The sequence below is a fragment of the Falco cherrug genome, chromosome 3 (genome assembly GCF_023634085.1).
Source record: "Falco cherrug isolate bFalChe1 chromosome 3, bFalChe1.pri, whole genome shotgun sequence".
In the NCBI taxonomy this organism is placed as follows: Eukaryota; Metazoa; Chordata; class Aves; order Falconiformes; family Falconidae; genus Falco; species Falco cherrug.
This window is the reverse complement of record NC_073699.1, coordinates 61,025,132-61,047,056: the sequence shown is the minus strand read 5'-3', so window position 1 is coordinate 61,047,056 and position 21,925 is coordinate 61,025,132. Positions and strand designations below refer to the sequence as shown.

Here is a 21,925-nt window from a genome sequence, read left to right as displayed (position 1 = left end):
TTGATCAGCCACAATAGCAAAACCAAAACAACCAGGTAAAAACAGATAAGTGAACAACATAGGGTGTAGCCCCCAGTTCCAGCTGCCTTCAGTATAATTACACTTTGCTCTGAATAAGAATACCCGTAAAAGATGATAAGGGCAGCTTAAGGCAAATTTTTCAGAAAGTGGGTAAAGCTTGTATTCTAGGCTAAAGCTTAGCTATTGTAATTGCTAATGTGGAATTTTTCAGGTTGTTATATTGTACCTAGATCAGATTTTCATTTGGAGGAAAGGAGAGATAAAATGTTAAGTAATATATGCAGAGTGTATATCGTATCCTCAGTTCCTTCTTTGATTCAAGCAGTATTTTTAATTTTCATTAGAAACGTTAATATAAGTTCACAGTAAAACTTGATCCAGATTTCTTCTATTAATTACTAATTTCCATGCACTGTAATGAGAATTTAAAAATAAGAAATCCATTAAAAAATTTAAAAGTAAAAATGATTCATCTTTCCTTTTTACTTTTAAAGTTTCATTTGTATGCAAGTAGTTCCAACAGTCTTATTATATAAATTGGTAATTGACATTCTTTTTTGCTATATTTATTCCAAATCATTACCATCAAGACGACACATAAAACAATACATAGAAACATCTAAGTGTCAGTATTACACACCTTAAACATTTGCAAATCCCTAAAAGCTCTGACTTCATGAAAATTGATTTTTAGACGAGCCATCTAATATAACTTCAATAAAGTGCTGAAAATCAGTGATAAAAAATTTGATACCATCTAAACACTGACATTATTTTGGTAGATATAGGCAGATTGTCTACAACTCCTTATCCATAATTTGAACTGAAAGTGCCTTGAAAACCACTCAGCTAATCCTCCTAATTATAACAGGTGACAGAGGAAGATTACACTACCAAATATTTGAACTTTTATCAGTAAAGAAATGAAGGTTACATATTGCCAAAAAAAATCTCCCCTTCTGATGGTAAGTGGTGTAATACCTCTTTGTGGGAGAGTAGGTCATAACCTTTTTTGGAGATTTTAAAAGACAGGTAAGACAACTACATTGCAACTATGTTTTATATACAGCTGATCCTGTTTTGTGCAGATATGTAAACTAAATGACCTCTTGCAGCTCCCTTTAACTGTTTTCTGTATTTCTATGATTCCTAACTGGATTTTCCAAGATCTTACTTAAGTTTTATTCAAAAGAATACCAGACTATCAGAGACTCTTCCATCTGTGTTAGATTCTTACAAATTTTTTGCAGTGTTTAGCTATTACATAGCTAAGTGGCTTTTGTTCGGTAATCAATTAAGTTCCTCCATAGATCATGCAGAACACATGAAAAAAAGAAATGTTTTGCCAGGTTAAAATGAACTTGCACTTTTTCTGTATTTCATTTCCACTTATAAGACTGTTTCTACTGGTTTTTTTAACTGATTTCTAATGTCCACCATTGCTAATGCCAGTTTAGCTTTGCAGTGACGAAAAAAGGGTATGAGTGTTATTTTCTCACTGGATGTTGACTATTGTTATCAAATTTAGATGAAAACTTGCCAAAAAGCACTAATCCCTTTATTCCTACAACTGTGGACCTGTACTGGTGATAAAAAGAACAAGATGGTATGATTTGTCATTTTGTCATTTCTTCATCTAAAGTTTTTTTTCTTTAAAAGTTTGTAAAATAATTGGATTTTCACTTAATTTCACAAAAGCAATGGGTACTTTAATACTTGATACTGCAACGCACCGTTTTTCCCACCACATATACTAAAAGACTGTCTCCTTCAGGCACTAAAAACAAATGCTTGGCCCCAGAAAACTCAGTAAGTTATGAGAGGTGCCTACTGAGACATCATCGATAGTCTAAATCAACCTATAAAACACAGGTACTGAAATTTCACCTCACTTGTCTGGATCTTATCCTCTGAGCTGCTTCATTAGAGAAAGTATACTTTTATATTTCACCTGAAATATACAATTAAAATAGGTAAAATGACCTGTGATTCACTGTGTATATTTTTTGGTCTCAAAGTAGTTTACCAGTCATATTTACAAAAACTTTGTGATGCATTTTAGGCTTATGAACAAACATGAGGGCAGAAAAATAAGCTTTGAGCAGCTAGGTATCTGTTCATAATCAGCCACCTGACTAGACTGAGTCAGCATCTCTAAAACAAGTGATGGTTTGGTTGCATCAGTCTCTTGGTATCTTTTACTTAAAAATCAATTAAATCAAGTTTCTGATTTAACTGACTGCCTGGCTCCCTCCATCTCTGCTTTGAGGTGTATTAGATAAACAGTATAAAGGATATCTTTTCAATGTTCTCTTCACTGTGGGAATGTTAGGTTCTTTTGATGTTGAGAGGCTTGCACAGTCCTGACCACCTTAGAAAGTCTGGCCAAGCTATTTTTTTCCATCTCTGAATATACCTGCACAACTCTCATTACAGCTGGCCAAGCTATTTTTTTCCATCTCTGAATATACCTGCACAACTCTCATTACAGCTGATGGAGTTACATATATATACATTTAAGAATGAACTGCATGTATACAGTGCATATACTCTTCAGCAGTGTAATTAGACATGCTTGCTTGTTCATGGATAGAAAGATGATTCACCTCTGTGTGTCTCTATGTATGTAAAGCCCTGCATCAATGAAAACGTTAACATATTAAATGAAACATTCTGATCCCTGAAGATAGGCAACTGTTGAACTACTGGAAAGTAGTTAGCTTTATAAAAACTTAATACACACTTGTTCATAACATTTTATCCTCTTATAATAAAATAGTTTTCAAAACAGTATCAACAGGTTACCACTCAATTTAACTTTTCTTTTACACTGCATCTCATTTAGGTGTTGTTTTTTCTTAACAATGCATTTCAATACCAATTTTATAGTAAGGTCAGGTAAGAAGCTTAACAGTGATTACTGTCTGACAGCTTAATCTCTACAGTCTTTTGTCAATTTTTCTAAAAGGTATTCAGGCAGAGGTTTTACATGAGGAAAAGCAGTGATTTTTAGACATCTAACAGCATACCATTTTGTTGAATTTGCATTTTAAAACTGTTACATTTTTTTAAATTATGCTTGCTTGTTTCTAATACAAAAGGCTTCCTGTAATGAGTCTTATCTATATGTGATGTTGACTGTCACCACTGTGTTATATCTCCTATTTCTTAATAAATTCCCTAAGATCAGTCTTTCAATCTTTTAAATATTTGATCCACATTACTAGGTAGAATGCTGTATCACATGGTTCTAAAAATAGCAGTTTTCTTAAATCTAATAATACAGCGACATTTTGAGTCCTGCATAATTTACTCCTACATTATTTATTTGATTTTATTATTTTTAAGTGCTACTACCTTCAAAAAGTTTGATTTTACATAAACTGTAAAAAATTAATTTGCTTACTAATTATGTACTTTCAAAAATCAAAACTAGACATAAAAATTAAAACATGGCAAAATGTAGGTACCTCATACAAAGTAATCACACCATATGTTTGTGCTGGCTCTCTCCATTGAAGATATATCTTCTCTTCAAAAGTACTCCCTTGAATGGATTCAAGTGGCACAGCACTCGGGACTAATGGATAAAAAAAGGAAAAAATACTGTTTTGAGAAAAATTTCAGAAGGAGACGCTCTGCTTAACATTTGCGCTGTTGAGACATAAAAACCATCCCACTATTATTTCGCCAAGATTGAAACAAAGGTCAGGGTAGCTCAGGAGAAGACTTATTTAACAAGACAGTGCTATTAAGGAAACATATGTGTCACCTTCATTGTAAGAAGGAATTAGTGAGAAATGCACTTTTCCCATAAAACTCTACTGATGAAAGAAAAGGACAAATCAGCTTTTTATAAGGAATCAGGCAGCATCTCCAATATAAATTCTTGTAAATAAAATCTACTTGTGATACCTGCTTATCAATAGTGTTGCTGGCCCACAATGAAAAACATATTAAACATTCATTTATGAAATTGGACAAGCATTAATGTAACAAGGGATAGTTTCAACAGACTGAATTAGAATGGTTAGCTTGGAAAGACAAGCCACATGTTGCAAAGAATAGGAATGCTCCCTGACATTAGGCCTGAAGACCTACAGCAGAGTGAACGTAAGGAAATTATGAAGCAGCCAAACTGAAAATCTGACACCATTAATTTTTCTTAATCTCTTAATTTATGAGAACGACCTCTGAAGAGTGAAGGATGTCAGAAGGTTCTGATAAAAGGTATATATCAACTATTCTCATGTATCTACTTGTTTCCTGTTTGTTCTGCAACAACTACCTATCCTTGACCCAACCTCAATGCAATTCTCAGAGAAGGAGATGTGTAAACAGAACATGGACATGTAGCTGTGATTTTATTTTTGTAACAATACGTGCAATGGAATGTGAAAAGAAAATCCTGAAAAATGCACACAGAACTGTTGTGAAGCATCAGGAATGGATGGGTTAGCATTTTTCCACAAACTGTTTGTGAAAATTCCATAAGAAGATACATTTAACATTTTCCACATGCTAGAGAAAAGAAAGTGGAAACCACTCGCCGCAGTGGTTGATTTGAGACTTTATCATCACCTCTCCGTAGCTCTCCACAGAGTTCCTTGCTCTCCCAAGGGGAAGCTCCAAGGACACAGGTGATGGTTTCTGATCTGGCTTACAAGTCCTGTATGGACCAGTAAGATTATGCCTTTAAGGCAGCCTTAAGTCTAGACACTAAACTGTGCTTCCAAGTAGGAGAGAACTCGGAAAAGTTATTTGAAATCATAAGGTTAATGATTTATGTGTAAAGGAAGAGGAATTAAATACAGTGTAAGTAAGTTGGAAGTATAGTAAAACACTGTGGCAGCCCTCTAAAATTATCTGAAGGCCATAAACTCTGAGGAGTTATGCCACAAAGGAGGTCAAACACTGGCAGAGGTTACTTAGAGAGGCTGTGGGATAGCTGTCTTTGGAGATACTTGAAACAAAACCATACAAGACCTTGCGTGATCTGATCTCACTTGATCTGCTCTGAGGAAAAGTTGGATTTAGTGAGCTCTGAAGGTCTGTTGCAACCTACATGACTGTATGAGTCAAAAAATTATGATGATTATTTGGGTCACTATACTCTGTTGTGTTTCATCCAGATTTATGTACTGTACTAAAAATGCATGGTATACTAAAAAGTTAAAATTTTTGCCCAAGGTATTCTCTCAACCACTGGTGCTAGTTTTTAATAGGTCTTGGAATAATATAAAGTCCAAGAGGGCCTGGAAAAAAAAAACTTACATACAATTTTAGAGGAAATACATAAATGTCCCAGATAACTGTAAGGTCTTTAGCTTTGTTATCCTACAATTGAACCGAATCAAAATTAGAGGATGACAGCAAAATTAATTCTAATTAAACAATTTTTTGTTTGCTATGCTTTGTTAAATCTTTTGCATTAACTATACATTGCTAAATTGTTCATTTTATTCTCTCATATATTTTGATTAGAAATTAGCACTACACAAAACCAATACAGCTTATATTGAATGATTTAATAAGTTTAAACAACAGACGTAAGTATTTATTGAAAGAAGAACTCTTTATTGCTGAAGTTTTTTTCTAGAAATCTTTCCAACATGTTTGCAGAAAATCTGTCATTGATCTGGAGGAAAATACAAAGCCATTCCTGTTCAGATTGCAGATAATAAAAATGGGAGGAGGACAGATATATAATCTAAAGCAATACCAGTCATTTGATAAGGTTTCTTTAAACGGTATGCAGTTTAAAATAGCTAAAAGCAAGGTCAAAAAACCTAAAGGACACTTGTAGAGGTGTATTAAGGGGCTATACATCAGCACAGAGTGTTCTGGAAAGGTAAAACTGAGTCCTGGTGCATGACCAATTCAACAAGGGAGTCCCATTTTGATACCATTGCTAACAGAGCTCCAGCAAATGCTCTACATGTATAATCACTATAATATCACAGAGGACTTAGGAGGATGGTATAACCTTTTCATGCAATATTGTTAGAGCATCACAAAAACGTGGTGGCCAGTTCTGCTGTCCATGCTTCAAAAAAGACACTCACAATTTAGCTATTTCTCAAAATTAAAAAATAACATCTGAAAACCCCATGTTAGCTGAAAATTACTAAATGGAAGGGAATATCTATGTATTTCAATGTCTATATATAGAATATATTGTCTGAATAAGCAACGAAGAGCATCCCACATTTGGAAAGCCAAGTAGAGAAATAAAAACTGCAAACCAAGAACAAATACTTAATGTTAAGCATATCATTCAACAGAAAAGCTTACATGAGGATACTGTGGACAATCACCTGAAATTTCCTCAAAAATAATACTAGAACTTTTAAGAGGCAAAACATAGTTCAAACACAAGCTGAGTTTAAAGAAGAAATGATTAAATGATGTGTCATGTTATACGTTACGTGAAGGATCTTTACAACACTTTTAATGGACCCTTTACTGCCTTAAAATTGGTGAAGCTGGTGGAAAAAGCTGTTACAGATTCTAGTGAAAGCAGAACATGCACTTATACAGAAAAGTGTATTAACTATCAGGTAGCATGCACATACAATGTATATGTAAATACAAAAACTTACCATCTTCATCAGTTTGTACTACCAGTTCTTGGCTTTCTTTTCGTCCTTCGGGATTCATTAGTACTAATTTGATGCTGACATTTGTGTATGGTGATAGATTAGTAATTGTGTGCTGGGGATGTGAACTTTCTGTATCCCAGCTTACTTCTTCTCTCACTTGCTCTTGTCCTCCAGCCTGGTAACGGTAATGGACTGTAAGGTTGTATCGATGGCAACGTGTGACATTATATCCAAAAGGTTCCCAGCAGATAGTGATTTGTCTAGATTTGATCTCCACAACCTCTAGCTTCCGTGGCCCACGCATTGGATCTGCAAAATTACCAACATAATTCTGGTATGATTATTTATTCATATTATAACAGTAAGTAAAATGAGTAAAAAGAACTTACACAGTTCTATGAATATTGCATATAAGCAGAAACAGAAATTCAATGCTTTATATCTAATAGTGCAAATAACAATAAAAGTATAGGTCTCTGAAAAATCAGGAAGAAAACCCAGTAAGAACAGAGAAGTGTCTCTCATGAAAAACAAAGAGCAAACAAAATACAAGAAAGTTTTTATGCTTAAACTCAAAGTGCACAATACAAGTTAAATGCTTACTTTTTTACCTATCTATTGCTTGCAAAAAATAAGTATGTTCATTTTTTTTTTAACAAATTTACTTGTGTTAACACTTTTGAAGCAAAAACACTCACAAAACAAGTATCTACAAAGAAAAGGTAATTTTAGAGAAAACTTGCAAATACATGGTGATTTTCTCCAAGGACTGTCTGTAGAAAAGAAATCCAAACCAAAACATGTTAGGTCACTCTTCAGCTATTTCTTATTCATTTGTTTTTAAGTTAGATTGAATGCAATTACTCAATATCTATTTGGCCAGGGCATTAAGCTAATATTCCAATTCCTTTCAAATAGTCCATAGGGTTCTTTTCCATAAACATTGGTTGTTAATAGCTTCTTTCTTGGTTTATGGGGGTTTTTTAACACATCTAAAATAAACAGTGAAAATACCTCAGTTCATAGCAGTGGTTTAGCAAAGAATCAGAAGAAACAGACAGGAAACACATCAGCTGAGATCCTACTGCATCTATGCTTTCCTAGAGATCTCCCAGCTGATAAACAGAAATAAATCACATCTAACAAAATCATACCCAAGAACTTAGGGCTATCTATATAAAAGAACCAAAGATCATGGTTGATGAGGTTAAATTTTCTTCAGTCCTACTGGTCCCAGCAATTGAGATAGAAAAGTGAACTCAAACTTTCACCATACTACAGCAAACTCACTGAGTTGACACCACCCCCACCCCCATTTTCAAAACACTGTCATTAATACAGCTATTATACATATTTAGCTATAATCTGGGGTTTTTCATATTGGAGCCCTCAACAAGATTAAAGACAATGTCTAGTTTTATCCACTGCTTCACTAGTTAAATACTTAGAAGACTTATAATGAGCTAGAAACCTCTTATACGTAAACAAATTAATATGCATCTTCCCTCTTTTATGTTTATTAATCAACATGTCTTCACTAAGAATGTTCTAAACAATTTACACAGGATTTCATCTTTTTACTTTTTAATAAAATCCCTGCATGCTTGAAATATTTGTTCAAAGATGTTATTCATCTGAATTCCTTGAAGAAAAGGTGTTAGGAAATCGCTTATTCTCTCTAACATCTACAAAGCAAGGTATTTTTTTTCCTTCTCAAATCCTCCAGCTTTTTTTTTTTTTTCATTTATTGTCACTACCCAACAGTGTTGATCACCAAGATAGAATAGTTGCCAGTTGATGACAAAATTGCAAAGCAAACCAGATTCAATAACAGATCTAATCCTGGTATCCTTTCTAGTGACTAGACTGACTGGTAAAAATGTCCTTACCAAGGATAAATCACTATAGATCCATTTACTTGCTTCCAACACTCACATATCCCAGCTAAGAATCCTGGTGTTCGGTATGTTTGAGATATTTTCTATTGCTACAACAATTAATGAAAAGCAAACCTCAAAGACCTACAAGTCCTAAGAGTTTAATGTCTTCCTTAAGCATTTACTTCTGCATAATTCAGACATAAATTTTATTAAAAAAAGAGTTTTCATTTATTTTGGTTTCATGTCAGCTTCTAAGCATTTCTTCATTTAAGTGAGACTGAATAGCAAAGGGGATTTGGTGGGTATTGCATAACTGTAATTCTATCTGAATGGGCTAAATAGGACTAGAAAATCAACAAAATTGAGGTGACCCTGACATACAACATTAAGCCGATGAACAAAGCTCCTAGGTGCAGGAATATGGAACAGTCTGTTTAGTTCTGTAGTAGGCAAATCAGAAAATTCACAGGGGAGCTGAGAAATCATTTTATTAGAGACATAAAACTAATTCCTAGCATTTTAAAACTGAAATTGTGGGGCTGTGCAAAAAGAAATGGATCAAAACCTATCCAAGATTTCTTCCCAGGAGTAAGATTATCTTATGTCACATTAAGTTAATAAAAAGTAAAAGTTAGCCCTCTAGGTAAATCCTTAAGTCATTGCTATGAGAATGACAGATACATTTTCACTTCTAACAAAACAGACAAGGGAAAAAAGATACTAGATTGTAAAAGAAGGAGGAAATATAGCTTTTGTTGATATTCACAGGATAAAGCTCATCAGACAAGGCAAACATCCTGGTTGCATTAGTTCCTGACTTAATTCTGTATATCTATAGTATCAGACAGCTATGCAGCTCATATCTGGTTTTCTCACCATTCATTCAGAGATTATGCAACTGATAGGGCCCTAGTAATCCCTTCAGGAGGTAAGTGTAGTGTGTCAACCAGTCAATGACAGCACTTAGTGGAAAGAAAGGGAGAGGCAGGATATAAAGAAACCCTGAGACACAGCAGAGAAAAACATATAAAGAAAAATAAAGCAAGACATTATATGATGCACCAGGTGGGAAAACTTCTGGTTTATGGGGAATGTCCACTGAGAAAGTAAGGTTGAATATTCCAAAGACATTTGTCCGTGAAAGATCCTCTGAAGATCCTACAGGCCTCTACTACAAAGAATTTACCCACTCTGTGTCTTCAATCTCACTTTTAAATTCTCAAAATGCACATGGTTAGTGGAATAAATGATGCTTTATTATTTCTTTCATCAAATAAACCTAGTTCCTGAAGAACTACTACTTTATTTGCTTTATTTTATTTTTCTTTCCAATACCATACTGGTTTCACTTAGCAGACAGACATGACTTCATTACAGACCTCATGATGTCAGTTTTCATCTGCTCTATATATTTGAGTTCTCAGTCATAATAGATGTATATGCTCCAAGTACATGACAATTTTTGTTTAAGATCAGTTAATTCACACAGTAAGCAGGAAAGAGATGAAGGGAAACATGTTGGCTAAGGTAACAATGGAATATTTGGATCAATAAGCCATGTGGCTAAAAAATAGGCATTAAAAATAGCAGTTGTTGCAACAAAAGACAGAAAAAGAAGTTTTCATTTGATCAAGTTAGCACTGAGCTTCTCTAGAGGTATCGTTGTATTCCCCAGGGGAAATACTTGATGTGATATGGTTCTGAGAGCACAGTACATTGCTTCCAATACACTGGAAAGTACACGCTCTTCATCAGGAAGGACGCAGAATACTTCGGGAAAGAAAACTGTTAAGCAACACAAAAAGAATGACAGCTAATGACTATGATTTAAAAGGTAAAGCTGAATTAATTACCACAGCATGATGACTTAATTTAGTTGATTTTATTTTCTGCAGGATCTTTTTATCACTTTCCCATGGTGGGTTCCTGGCTTTAAGTGAAACAGTAAGCATTCTGTAGAGATGCTGCTGTTGTGCTCATGAGACTTGCACTAACTATTCCTGTGGCACTTGGAGGCTGTCATTCTAGCAATGGTCTGCTGTTGTTACCTTGCATCAGGTAAGGTAAGTGATTGCTATATAGAGAAGTGTCATTTCACAGTGGTAATCGCAACTGAAATCACATTTTTTAGATTAAAAGATAAATAAGGAGATTCATACCAATCATAATATATGCAACATATACACCTCATCCCACAGCAGCTATTTGCTGAATCTTTGTTTCTCTCTTACGTGGTAAAGGCCCACCCACAGAGGGGTGATAGAGCCAGACCACTTGCTCTGCAGCTCTCTAAATAAACTGAGCCTCTGTTGTTCTTCAGTATTCCCACTTTTTTCTTATGCCTCACTGGTACAAATCATGAGGCAAATGGGGGAAGTAAGGCCTACAAATTCATAAGAAAAGAGGTTTTCCTCCCAAAGGAGCACACTGCCTGTCAAGCCTGAAGCTTAGCCAGGTAGTTCTTACTAAGTCCCCTGCTGGCGCCTGCAGCATTTTTCATACTGCTCTCCTTCTGCCAGCTTCAGCAAGGTATCGAGCAGTGAAGTCTGCAGTCGCAGCTCTGACCTGAGGGACCAGCAAGCCTGGTTCTAGCCCCTGGCACTTTAGCATCCCATTTAACTGGTGATCTTGGCTCCTTCTCTGCTCTGCTCTGTTTTCCTGAGAATATGGAGCAGACACTGACAGACAGGATCAATTTCCATTGCAGCTGCAATTCACAGCTCATTTCTCTGGAACTTCACACTTTTACCTCTTACCACAAGTACAATGCTTTTTCAGAAACTCAATTTCAAAATCACAGAGACATTTAGGTATATTTTTAGCATCCTGTCATTGATCATCAAAATTTGGGTTTAGAATGAAATCTCAGACTGGAACTTTTGTCTTTTCACCACAGACCACACAGACCTACTGAAATAAGAGATGAAGAAAGGAATAAATTTTCTACCACTGCATGATACGCCAGTAGCTGCAGACATCTGGCATGTGTTACATACTATTTGAAGACATCTGAACAATAGAGATGAAGAATTTACTTCTTGTCTAGGTAAAACATTAGTGTGGTTTAGCTCTGTGACAACTCTTGTGATTTAAATTCCAGATTGGACTCCATTATCCTTCCACAGGAAGTAAAAGATGAACAGAATAAAAAAATACACAAATGTATGATGAAAACTGAATTATTTGAGATTTAAGATATTATCCAGTAGTGCTCTTTGAAACACAAGTTAATGATATTTAAATGTACAAACCTTGTCACAGATTGCCTAAGCAGTCTTGTTCAAATTACTTAACATCTTTTCACATCCATTTGCTCTGAGTAAAGTGGGAGTCATTGTACCCTAGCATCTGCATCATGGGTATTGCATATAATTTCATGAACACCTACAAGGAACTTGCATATTACAGTGGTGGAGACCATAAGCATACATACACTTTACACTTGATTCCACATGTTAAATCAGGGCTACACCTGATTCAGCAGACAATTCAAGACACATGCTTTGTTTCAAATGAGACTACTTGTGTTTTAAGTCAAACACATGCTCTAAGAGTTCACCAGCACTGGTAAAAGTGATTAGGCTGTCAGTGCACTCTACTGAATCAGAAGTACCTTCCAGGGAAGAACAAAACAGAACAGCTGAGGAGGTGACATGGAAAGTTCACTTTTCCCTGCAGAAAAACTATAAACATTAAAAACTTTTAAAAAATTAACAATGCAGATCACAATTTTTACTTTATGCACACCATATTCCATCCATGTTTCTCCTTACTTGGTAAAACCCCACCTGCAGAGGTTACAAAGCCAGACTTCTTGGCTTACTCTACAGCTCTCCAGATGAACAGATACTCTGCTTCTCCTCAGTAGTCTAGATAAGGTGTTGTGCCTCAGGGGCACAGATCATGAGGTAATGAAATACTGTTTCATCTATAGGGAAACAGACTACCTGCCTCATAAGCCAGCTGCTATCAAGGTAACAATATTTGGTTTGTTTTTATCTCAAGATTTGTATACATCTATAGTCCACACCAAACAAGAAAGTAGGTAAAATATTTCATTTGTTTGGCTTGTCCTTATTTGATTTGATTTGATTTGATTTGATTTGATTTGACAACCAATCTATACGTGACTGCAAACAATTTGAGGTTGTTTGCAGACTTGGTCAGACAGTTTTGCAGAAGATCACATTCAACTGTGATGGAGTGATTTTTATACTGTAATTATTCTTCATCTGAGTTCTTCAACAACAGATTGAAGTTCAAAAAGAGCTCTTCTTTGCTGAAAATGACACATGATTTATCAGATCTGGTAACAGTTCAGGGTTTTACAAATTCCAATTTACCAAAAACTGCAGAGTGCACTGAGGAAAGAAACAATGGGCAAGATTTTGGGTGGTGTAATTTCACAACTTTTAAACACATTTTTAATTCAGTCAATAGAAACACATTGGTTTTACACAGCTGCATCTCAAATCCAAAGGAGCAGTCAAATTTGTTAATATAAAGAACTATTTTATAGTTAGGATTAGAGGAGGAAAAGTGGTGCTTTACCCCCATGATTTTTCATACTGTCCATTATTTGGGTTATAAGAGAAAGGAATTGAACAAAGAGAAGGCAAACAAAGAAACAAAGGGACATATGACTCATTAAGTAAAATCAAAATCCTAATTTGATGATGTCATTGTCCTGCTGAGTCCAATAATTTTAAAGTGAAACCAAAGACTAAGCTACCAGTGTGCACAAATCTGTCAAAGATCCAGAAACAACCCTTGGAGTAAAGAGGGGCACATTAGAGGCTGGTCATCTTACTTAACTAAGAACACAGCATGTTGTGGCAGCAAGCAAAAATGTTAAAAGCAGCAAAGAACAACTGCAAATCTGTAAAAAACTTTAAACACTGGTTTCATCTGGGAGACCTCTACTTCCTGTCATGGAGCAGCCATGGAAATTGATAGCAACAGTTACAGAGATTATTCGAGTAAAAGTAAATGACCACAGGAGATACCCAGCCCCAGCATCCCCTGGAAAGATTTCAAGTTACAGTATTTAAAATTCTTACCAATCTTTCACTATTACTTGCTAACAGCATTTCCAAAGGAGCATGTCCCTCATCCTACAAAAATAGATGCCTCTCACAGAAAAACAGCACTTCTATCAGTCTTCTAAACATACTCCCTGACACTTTAAAAAACGTTGGGATGTAAGCCCTGCAGAGCTTCAGCGCTAATGAGAGAAAGAACTATGAGACAGCAAAACTGAAGTGATAGTCACCTGCAATCCAAAAGAGGAAGGAATAATCAGTTATATATATATATATATATATGTATAATATGTTGAAAACTAGACTATGCCTGTTTTTCTTTGACCACATTCTGGGAAAAAAACAGCTTATTTTTAATTATCTTATTTTAATTATATTAATTGGTCTTCCAGAGTCAAAATGCCAGTGAAGGAAGATGAACACAGGGGTGTATGTACCCTAAAGTTATCAGCGTGCTAACATTGAGCACTAGCCTTCAGGAATCCCTTCTGCACCCTTCCAAGTAATTTCAGACTTGAGAGCGTTGAGAGGCAGGAATGTTTCCTGCATACGTTTCCCCCAGCACCTCTGCTAACATTGATCAGCATCCACAGTGTCACAACAGAGAGAAGGTGTCAACAGGACAAAACTTAAGTATAAAACCCCACATCTTAGGACAATCCCACCACAGGTAGTTTTCTGTCTGTGGACTAAACCATTTCCCAGCATCTGAGAACTGTAAGAGTCTCACTTACAGCGTGTGCTCATACTCAGACTTTTTCCTGTCAGAGATGCCAGCAGTCTACCGGGCAAAAGAGTAAAGCTACCATCTCCCAAACTATCCTGCTGTCAGGAAGATTATAGATGCGAGCATTATTCTTCAGTGCAAAACCAGATGCCTCCATGGACTTTGTTTTATCATATACTTTGGAAGTATTGTGTAGTTAAATCTTATGTATCTGTATGGTATGACAAATCACTTCTCCTAGTTTATATAAAAGAAACTGAAGCTCAAAAGAAATTAATTATCTGCTGAAGGTTACAAAGCCGCAGACAAAACTGTGGAATCCTAAGTCTAATTTTCAACCCACTAGAACATACCACTCAACAGGTTTTTCTGTATTTTTGTGGCCAGAACTGGTTAGTTACAAAACATGGGAGCTCAGAAAACAGTAAAATACATACCCACAGCTCACAGCAATAAAGTGAGCAGGCCAAGTTCTTAGAATGAGCCAGCTTGAATCCTTGCTCACTTCAGAAATTCAAATGTGAGATATAGTGGTCTGCTTTTTCCAGGAAGGTTCATAAGTACTTGTATCAGCTTATCACTAGAATTCTTTTTGTGGTATTTCTAGCTGAAAAACAAGCTAAAAATACAGGAATTCTTGGGAGAGAACCATGATATTCGGCCAGTTATAGAAGATTAATTGAAAGCACATCCTAACAAGCATCCAAGGCATCAGCTCACCACTTGCAAAAAGTAAGCGTAGATGTTGCTTGAAACTAGACGAGGCATTGGATTTAAGCTTTTAGTAATGTACTATTACAAGCACTGGATACAGAAACATGAATGAGTGATATAATCCTGCATGAGACAGTTTCCTTAACTTTTTGATCTCTTATTCTAAAATTCATGGCTACAGATATGCCATGAGGCCTATGGCTTCAAGCTGACATTCACTGCTGCAAAATATATTAGTCTAATTATCAATAACACCCTTTTAAAGTTAGCAGTATTTTTTAAGTGTTAGTTTCTATGCAATGTTTTCTTTCATGGGAGAGATGATATATTAACTTTTCCCTTTATCGTAAAATTTAAATCTGAACCAATGCAAATTGAATCTAATATTTCTTTATGCTGTCATTTTATAGGTATATTCTGAATGGTGAGTCATTTAAATTCTAATACATTTAAATAAAAATGAAAGAAAAACATCATTCGATGTATTTTTGTCAAATTACCTACATTACATGATTACACCTCCACAATCAAAATCAGATTTTAAGTATGAATGATACAAACAAGATTACATTCCAAATCTGCAACAGAGATTTTAGTTGCTTGTTTAAAATGACATACCTAGCTATTCAGTAATCACTTTATAATAACCCCTTTCATTTCTAAATCTACTTAGCCATCAGCCAGTAGTGAGGAAAATGCTGGCAGTGGTTTTTACAACTACATATTAGTTTTACATTTCATGACAAGCTAATTCTAGAGAGTTCGAAAGACAGACAAGCATGTGTTCTTAAGGTTTTCTTTCTTTTGCATGAAGGAAGCACACATCTTACTGAGAAACAAAAAATAAAGAGTGCAGACATATACTTTTCACTTCACACATATGGCAGTGACAATTTATCCCAACTTCACCCCAGGAACCTCTGTGAATATGTAAATCAACAAGAAATAAGTTTGTGACAAATACCTCTCAGCAGATTTACTAAAGTAAGATGGCAAATCAAGTGACTGCTTCTGGCAGATGCTAACTTTGTTAGATCTACCTTTGGTCGATACTTGGATCAGAATGATCTTTGAGGAAAATTAAAGTCAAATGAGCTATGTTGCATATATTGCCCCTCTCAAATTAATCTATCACAGCCATTCAACCCTTTTTCTGAGTTGATCACATGACTGGTTTACAGTGTCATTATTGTCCTCTCCTATCACATGTCCATCATATGTTAACAAAGCAGATGTCATTATCTCCTGATCTGACACAGAGATGCATTTAACCAGACATGTACCTCCACACCTGCAGCACCTTTCAGAAGCAGGCACAGGTCGCAGACTTCTAGACCAATTTACAAAGCAGCCCAGATGCTGCTTATATTTGAGAAACGACAGCCAAGACAAAGGAAACTGAGGGCCTGAGGAATTGTTCTTGTGGCCACCTGACGTACCTCCTTCACACAGTTACCACACAAGAGTATTGTCTTCACTGAACATGAAACTATCTGGTAATACAGGGTCAATACAGAAATTTTCAGATACGCTACTAGATGGTGCAGGTGGCTGGCTCATAATTATGTATTCATGAGAACAACAGACATAATTTAACTATGTACCATGAACACGGGAAATGGCATTAACACAACATACACTCTCCTGCTCAGTGGTCAAAAAACAGGAACCCAGGAGAATAGTATAAACATTTAGAAGTCCTGGTGTGAGGGAAAAATATTTTTTCTAGTTCATTTTCCTGGAAATGGCTGAAATACATCTATGATATTGTAGTATGGAAACCGTTCTCTTTATACACTAATTCAGTACATGCATTTTTGGACAGTAAGTGCCCCAATCACCTTCTAATTGTGAGTAATATTAATGGCAAAGCATGCCCTGTTTGCTTTGTTGTGTGACACATTAGCATGTTTGAATTCATTACATTTTATGGTACAGCTGCTTGAGTTGTGCCTGAAATCAACTGGAGAAAAGATAAACCATTGTGTAAATGAGCAAAGGTTCCAGCTGCTCAGTACCTGCCATGAAAGTCAGAGCCCACAGACTGTTTAATATGTTGCACAAAACAATAAATGGGCAATGTTGCCTCATAGATCAGTCAGAACAAGATATAGCATTGTGTTCTGGTTATCACTGTGGCCTATTGCTACTGACAAATCACATTAACTCAGAGCTGTTACATACAGTGGTGTTAGCTAAACTGGGAATTGAAAACAGGCCTTTATTGAACATTAGATGACAGGACAACATGGTCATATAAATCTATGTAAAAGAGAAAATGCCACCAATCAATGTTACTTGTCTAAAAAGAATATTTACCATTCTTTCTAATATGACATGTGCAATCAACCTTAACCAAATGATACAGAGTGAGATCAGTTTTGACAAATAACGCTCAAATGCATAAACCTGATAAATATATCAGATTCTTTGTAACAACCGGTAAAAAACCCCTTTAAATCTACATACGTGTCAAAAGGGAACAGAATATTCTGTCTTCCTACTACACTATTATGTGTTAACTACTATTAACATGTAAGTACAACATCAAATGAGAGGTAAGTACTTTAAAGTTGAGGAGATCATTTGTTTAATTTGTGACAAGATCCTTTTCCCAAAAGAACCTCCTATGTAATTTCCAGTCAGTCTGGATACAGCCTATAACTTTCCTTAGGTCAGGCCCATCCTCAGAGCTTTTCCAGGAGGTTCACACAAGCCTGAGGAGCTAATAGCTACTGAGTAAATGAAGACACTTTTTCACCTACCAATCTAAACTACCATCTTTGTCTTTGTATACTGTCAATAACTAAAAAATTGAGCCTCAGTATCAGTTGCAACATTGAACTCTGATTCTTTTCTCAACCTAGCAAAAACGTGAACAGTACTTTGCTCAGACTTTATGCTATCTGTGTAACTCATCAAGTTTGGAATGTTCTAATTTAGAATTATATAAGAAGTTGTATAAATGATATAGTTAATGTCATTTTTGTTTTTCTGTGTATTGGGCCACCTTGTATGAAAATAATTTCTTTCTGGTTATCTTTCCCATTCATTAACTATATAAAATGTCTTTATACATTCAAGTACTTGAAAAGTACCCATATTATGAGTATACACTGTTGACTTTGTTGAATATATTCAGCCTTTTTTTTTCCTGCTATATCACAATATCTAGAAAATTTCTTTAAGAACTCCTCAAGATTGCTCACTTTCTGGCAGATTTCTTTGAATTTCCCTGTGACTACTGAAGAAGTTACTTGCCACCAGTGTTCTCTGCTATACCATTCCATGTAAAAAACAAACATAAGAAAATATGCTTGCTGATGAAGGGAATTTATACAGTTACACTGCACTATGAAATACAGAGGAAACCAACCCACCCTGTCTTCTGACACATTTGTAATAAGGAGAGAAACTTCCACTGGAGAAGGAAGGACAAGAGCCAGGAAAAAGGAGTGTAGTGGATGGTAAAGGCTTCAAAGTTAATTATTTTTCTCCAAAATATTTAACAGATTCCTAAGATTCCCACAAAAATGCATATACCTAGGACTGTGATGTCTGCCTCAGATATAGAAATATATCTGACACTACTGGCAAAAAGAACAGACAAAGAAATACAAGTACAGAATAAAGAAGAAAATATGAAAATAAACATGCTTTTGTGCAACGTGTATCACAGATTAGTTAATCCTGTGTTGTGTATTTCCTTTAAACCATGCTTTATTTCCAGACATGGTCTTGAGTCTGTATTATTTCCTTTCTCTAATCACAGATTAATCATTTATCAGGACTACATTTCCCTCCATTGCCTGCAGCATCCCCTGCTTTAATCGCTACAGGTCACTTTGCATTTGGTTATGTAGTTTTGCTTCCTTCCCCTCTTCTAAATTTGGTCCTGTCAAATGGATTAAAGATTGTGTGCATTTATGCCAGAACCATAACTGACATGGAAGAACACAAAGCAGCCATCAAATATTCAGGAAAGGGGAGGTTATGGGAGGTTGCTAAAGCACCTGTCTTCCTGAGTAAAAGAGAGGAGCCAGGACAAGATTACAGTTTCACCAGTCAAAGACAGACAGTTGCTTTCCTGCTGGGACATAAGCCAGCTCTGCAGGTCACTCAGGAGCTCTGCATCACAGTTTCACCACACAGCTCAAGGAAAACACAGGAAAGGTGACTGGTAAAAGTCCACCAGAGATAAGCTGGTGTAAAAAATTGTGGATCTTCATATGACAGGAATTAAACAAATCTAAAAACTGTCTAATTCTATCACCAGTGACTCAGGATTCAAAGTTCAATAAGCATTGTTTTTGCCAACCAAAATAAACTAATGGAAAATAATTACTACTCTGAAAAAAAGTCATACACAAAGCAATAGAAATGCAAGTGCTATAAGTCACTATATGTTACTCTAATTTGAATTCATAAATTGCTGACATCTGTTACAAATCATGCAGGTTTTTTCCAGCCACAGAAGTTTCTCATCACAGGCCTTCCCCTGTCCCTGCTGCAAATACGAAAGCAAAAATTCAGGATAATAAGTTACATAGAGTTTGTGGAGTTCTCAGACTTTCATCTTTAAGGGTGCTTTTCCTAATAAAACTGGGAAGAGAGTAGAAAGGAAGAAAACCCAAAGGCATAAAAAACAACACAACAGCTCAAAATCAGAAGCTCACAGAGCTTTTGGTCATAGAATAGCTACAGAGATGTTCCTCTTTAAAAATGAAAATAAAGTTTTAAACCAGTTTCATTTTAGAAAAAAGAAAGTATTCAGAAAGAAATAAACCACACATTTTAAGTACCAAAATTTGCATTTGCGCAATAGGAAATGTAAGCTCTTATTTGTAACTCAGAATTGAACCAAATGAGAAGGCAACAGCAGAAGGGCTGCTACTGCTTTTGCATTTGTGAAATGGTTCAGGGTAACCTGTTATAATCTTCAATTATCATGATGCTTATTTTTCTGTCAGTAATCTATCTGCACATAAAAATGGGTTGCTGTATTTCATATACATATGCATCTGAAATGTAGAAATATTCATATAATGTATAACAAACAAGTTAGAAGTTTCTTGAGAACTGAGCCTCTGCTTCGTGCCTATGTAGCATTATGTGCTTATGTAAGCCTGCCAGTAGCACAACTGCTTTTTAAACTATATTATATTTGTAGGAACAAATAATTTCATTGATTTGTAAAGAGGATTGAGATATTCAGAACTCCATTTCCAATAGTTAATCTGAAAAAACAGAACGTAGCCATTAATAAGATACTATAAACATTAACTGCTCTTGTACTAGATGGTGCAAACATTCCCATGAGGTCTTCCTGACTGGATCACAAAGGTCAACTGTAGAAACAAATTGGGAAAAAAACTGACAGAAAGACAATACAACAGAGACTTGAAGTCAACATAAACTCATTTGCTTGCTTTCCCCATCCAACCCATCAACTGAGGTCTCTGTGGATCAGTATTATTCACACAGGTGACAGGGCTTAGTGGAAAGATCCCTGTACTGGGGAATTTGAAACCTCGGCTCAATTTCTGGCTTAGGCACTTATCACTGGAAGATTGTAAAAATCCCACTCAACACCTCAGATTTGAAGAAATAAATCCTCTGTAAAACATTTTGATATTTATATAATCATAGGATTGGTTAGGTTGGAAAAGATCTTTAAGATCATTAAGTACAACCGTTAACCCAGGACAGCCAAATCCATCACTAAACCATGTCCCTAAGTACTGCATCTATATGTCTTAAATAACTCCAGGGATAGTGAGTCCACCACTTCCCTGGGCAGCCTGTTCCAATGCTTGACAACCCTTCCCATGAAGAATTTTTTCCTAATATCCAATCTAAACCTCCCCTGGCACAAGTCAAGGCCATTTCTTCTTGTCCTATGGCTTGCCACTTGGGAGAAGAGACCGACCCCCACCTGGCTACAGCCTCCTTTCAGGTAGCTGTAGAGAGTGATAAGGTCTCCCTTGTACCTCCTTTTCTCCAGGCTAAACAACCCCAGTTCCCTCAGCTGCTCCTCATAAGACTTGTGCTCCAGACCCTTCACCAGCTCTGTTAGTGTTACATTGGAAGAAGATATTATTACTTTTTTAGCATGCTCTGGAAGTTGAAAGAAAAGCAACATGAAAGTCAGCCTGTCTAGCTATTCCATTGCTGAGGACACTCATAAAATCACCTTGAAGCTAAAATATGGTAGACTGCTTCCTCAATACATGACTTCAGAAAGGGCTTAATACAAGACAAACAGGTGAGTTAGGATGGTCCACTGGGGTGCAGGTGCCCTGGCGCTGGCGGGGGGCTGTGGGGTGGCCCCTGTGAGAAGCAGCCAGGGCTGCCCCATGCCAGGCACAGGCGGTGCCATCCGGCTCCCACCGACCCGCCCCAGGGCACGGCCCTGAGAAGCCAGAATTTTGTTGTTTCAATTTGTCTTTGTTCCTCACTGCCCAAATCTATCTCAACTGGCAATACATCAAATTAATTTTCACCAAGTTGAGTCTGTTTTGCCTGTGATGGTAATCGATAAGCAATCTCCCTCCCTTTAACCTGACCCATGAGCTTTTCCATCTCATTTTGTCCTCCTGTTCCGTCGAGGAGGGGGAGTAAGGGAGAACTGGGCAGTTGTCTGGCAGCCAGAGCCAGCTGAGGCCAACCCACTGCAGATGCGTTTGGTATTTTGAATATTTAGGTTGTATCCCAGTACAAGTGAGTGTTCCCTGAACAAAGAATACAGTATCAGGAAAGAGCTTGGTAAATAGCAGACTAAAATAGAAATGAAATTTTGCACTATACAGGTTTTTTTTGTTTGTTTAATTGTTGATGAATTCACAGGGTGTTAGGTATTGGAGCAGAAAGTGATCATTTTAAATTCTATCAGCACTAGCAGCATGTAACCATGGTAATTAAAAAATATTATTTTTTAAA

General features: G+C 36.1%; 1 protein-coding gene across 10 annotated transcripts in view; it reads right to left on the bottom strand.

The window, feature by feature from the left end:
* PTPRM (protein tyrosine phosphatase receptor type M) overlaps window positions 1-21,925 on the bottom strand; it is a 481,575-nt gene that overhangs the window by 214,492 nt on the left and 245,158 nt on the right. For all 10 annotated transcript variants that reach the window (XM_027802895.2, XM_027802897.2, XM_027802902.2 and 7 more), the window contains exons 8-9: window positions 6,624-6,932; window positions 3,492-3,601 (exon numbers count right to left, since the gene is read on the bottom strand). In XM_027802895.2, coding sequence (XP_027658696.1) covers window positions 3,492-3,601; window positions 6,624-6,932 — 419 coding nt within the window. The remainder of the gene's footprint in view (window positions 1-3,491; window positions 3,602-6,623; window positions 6,933-21,925) is intronic.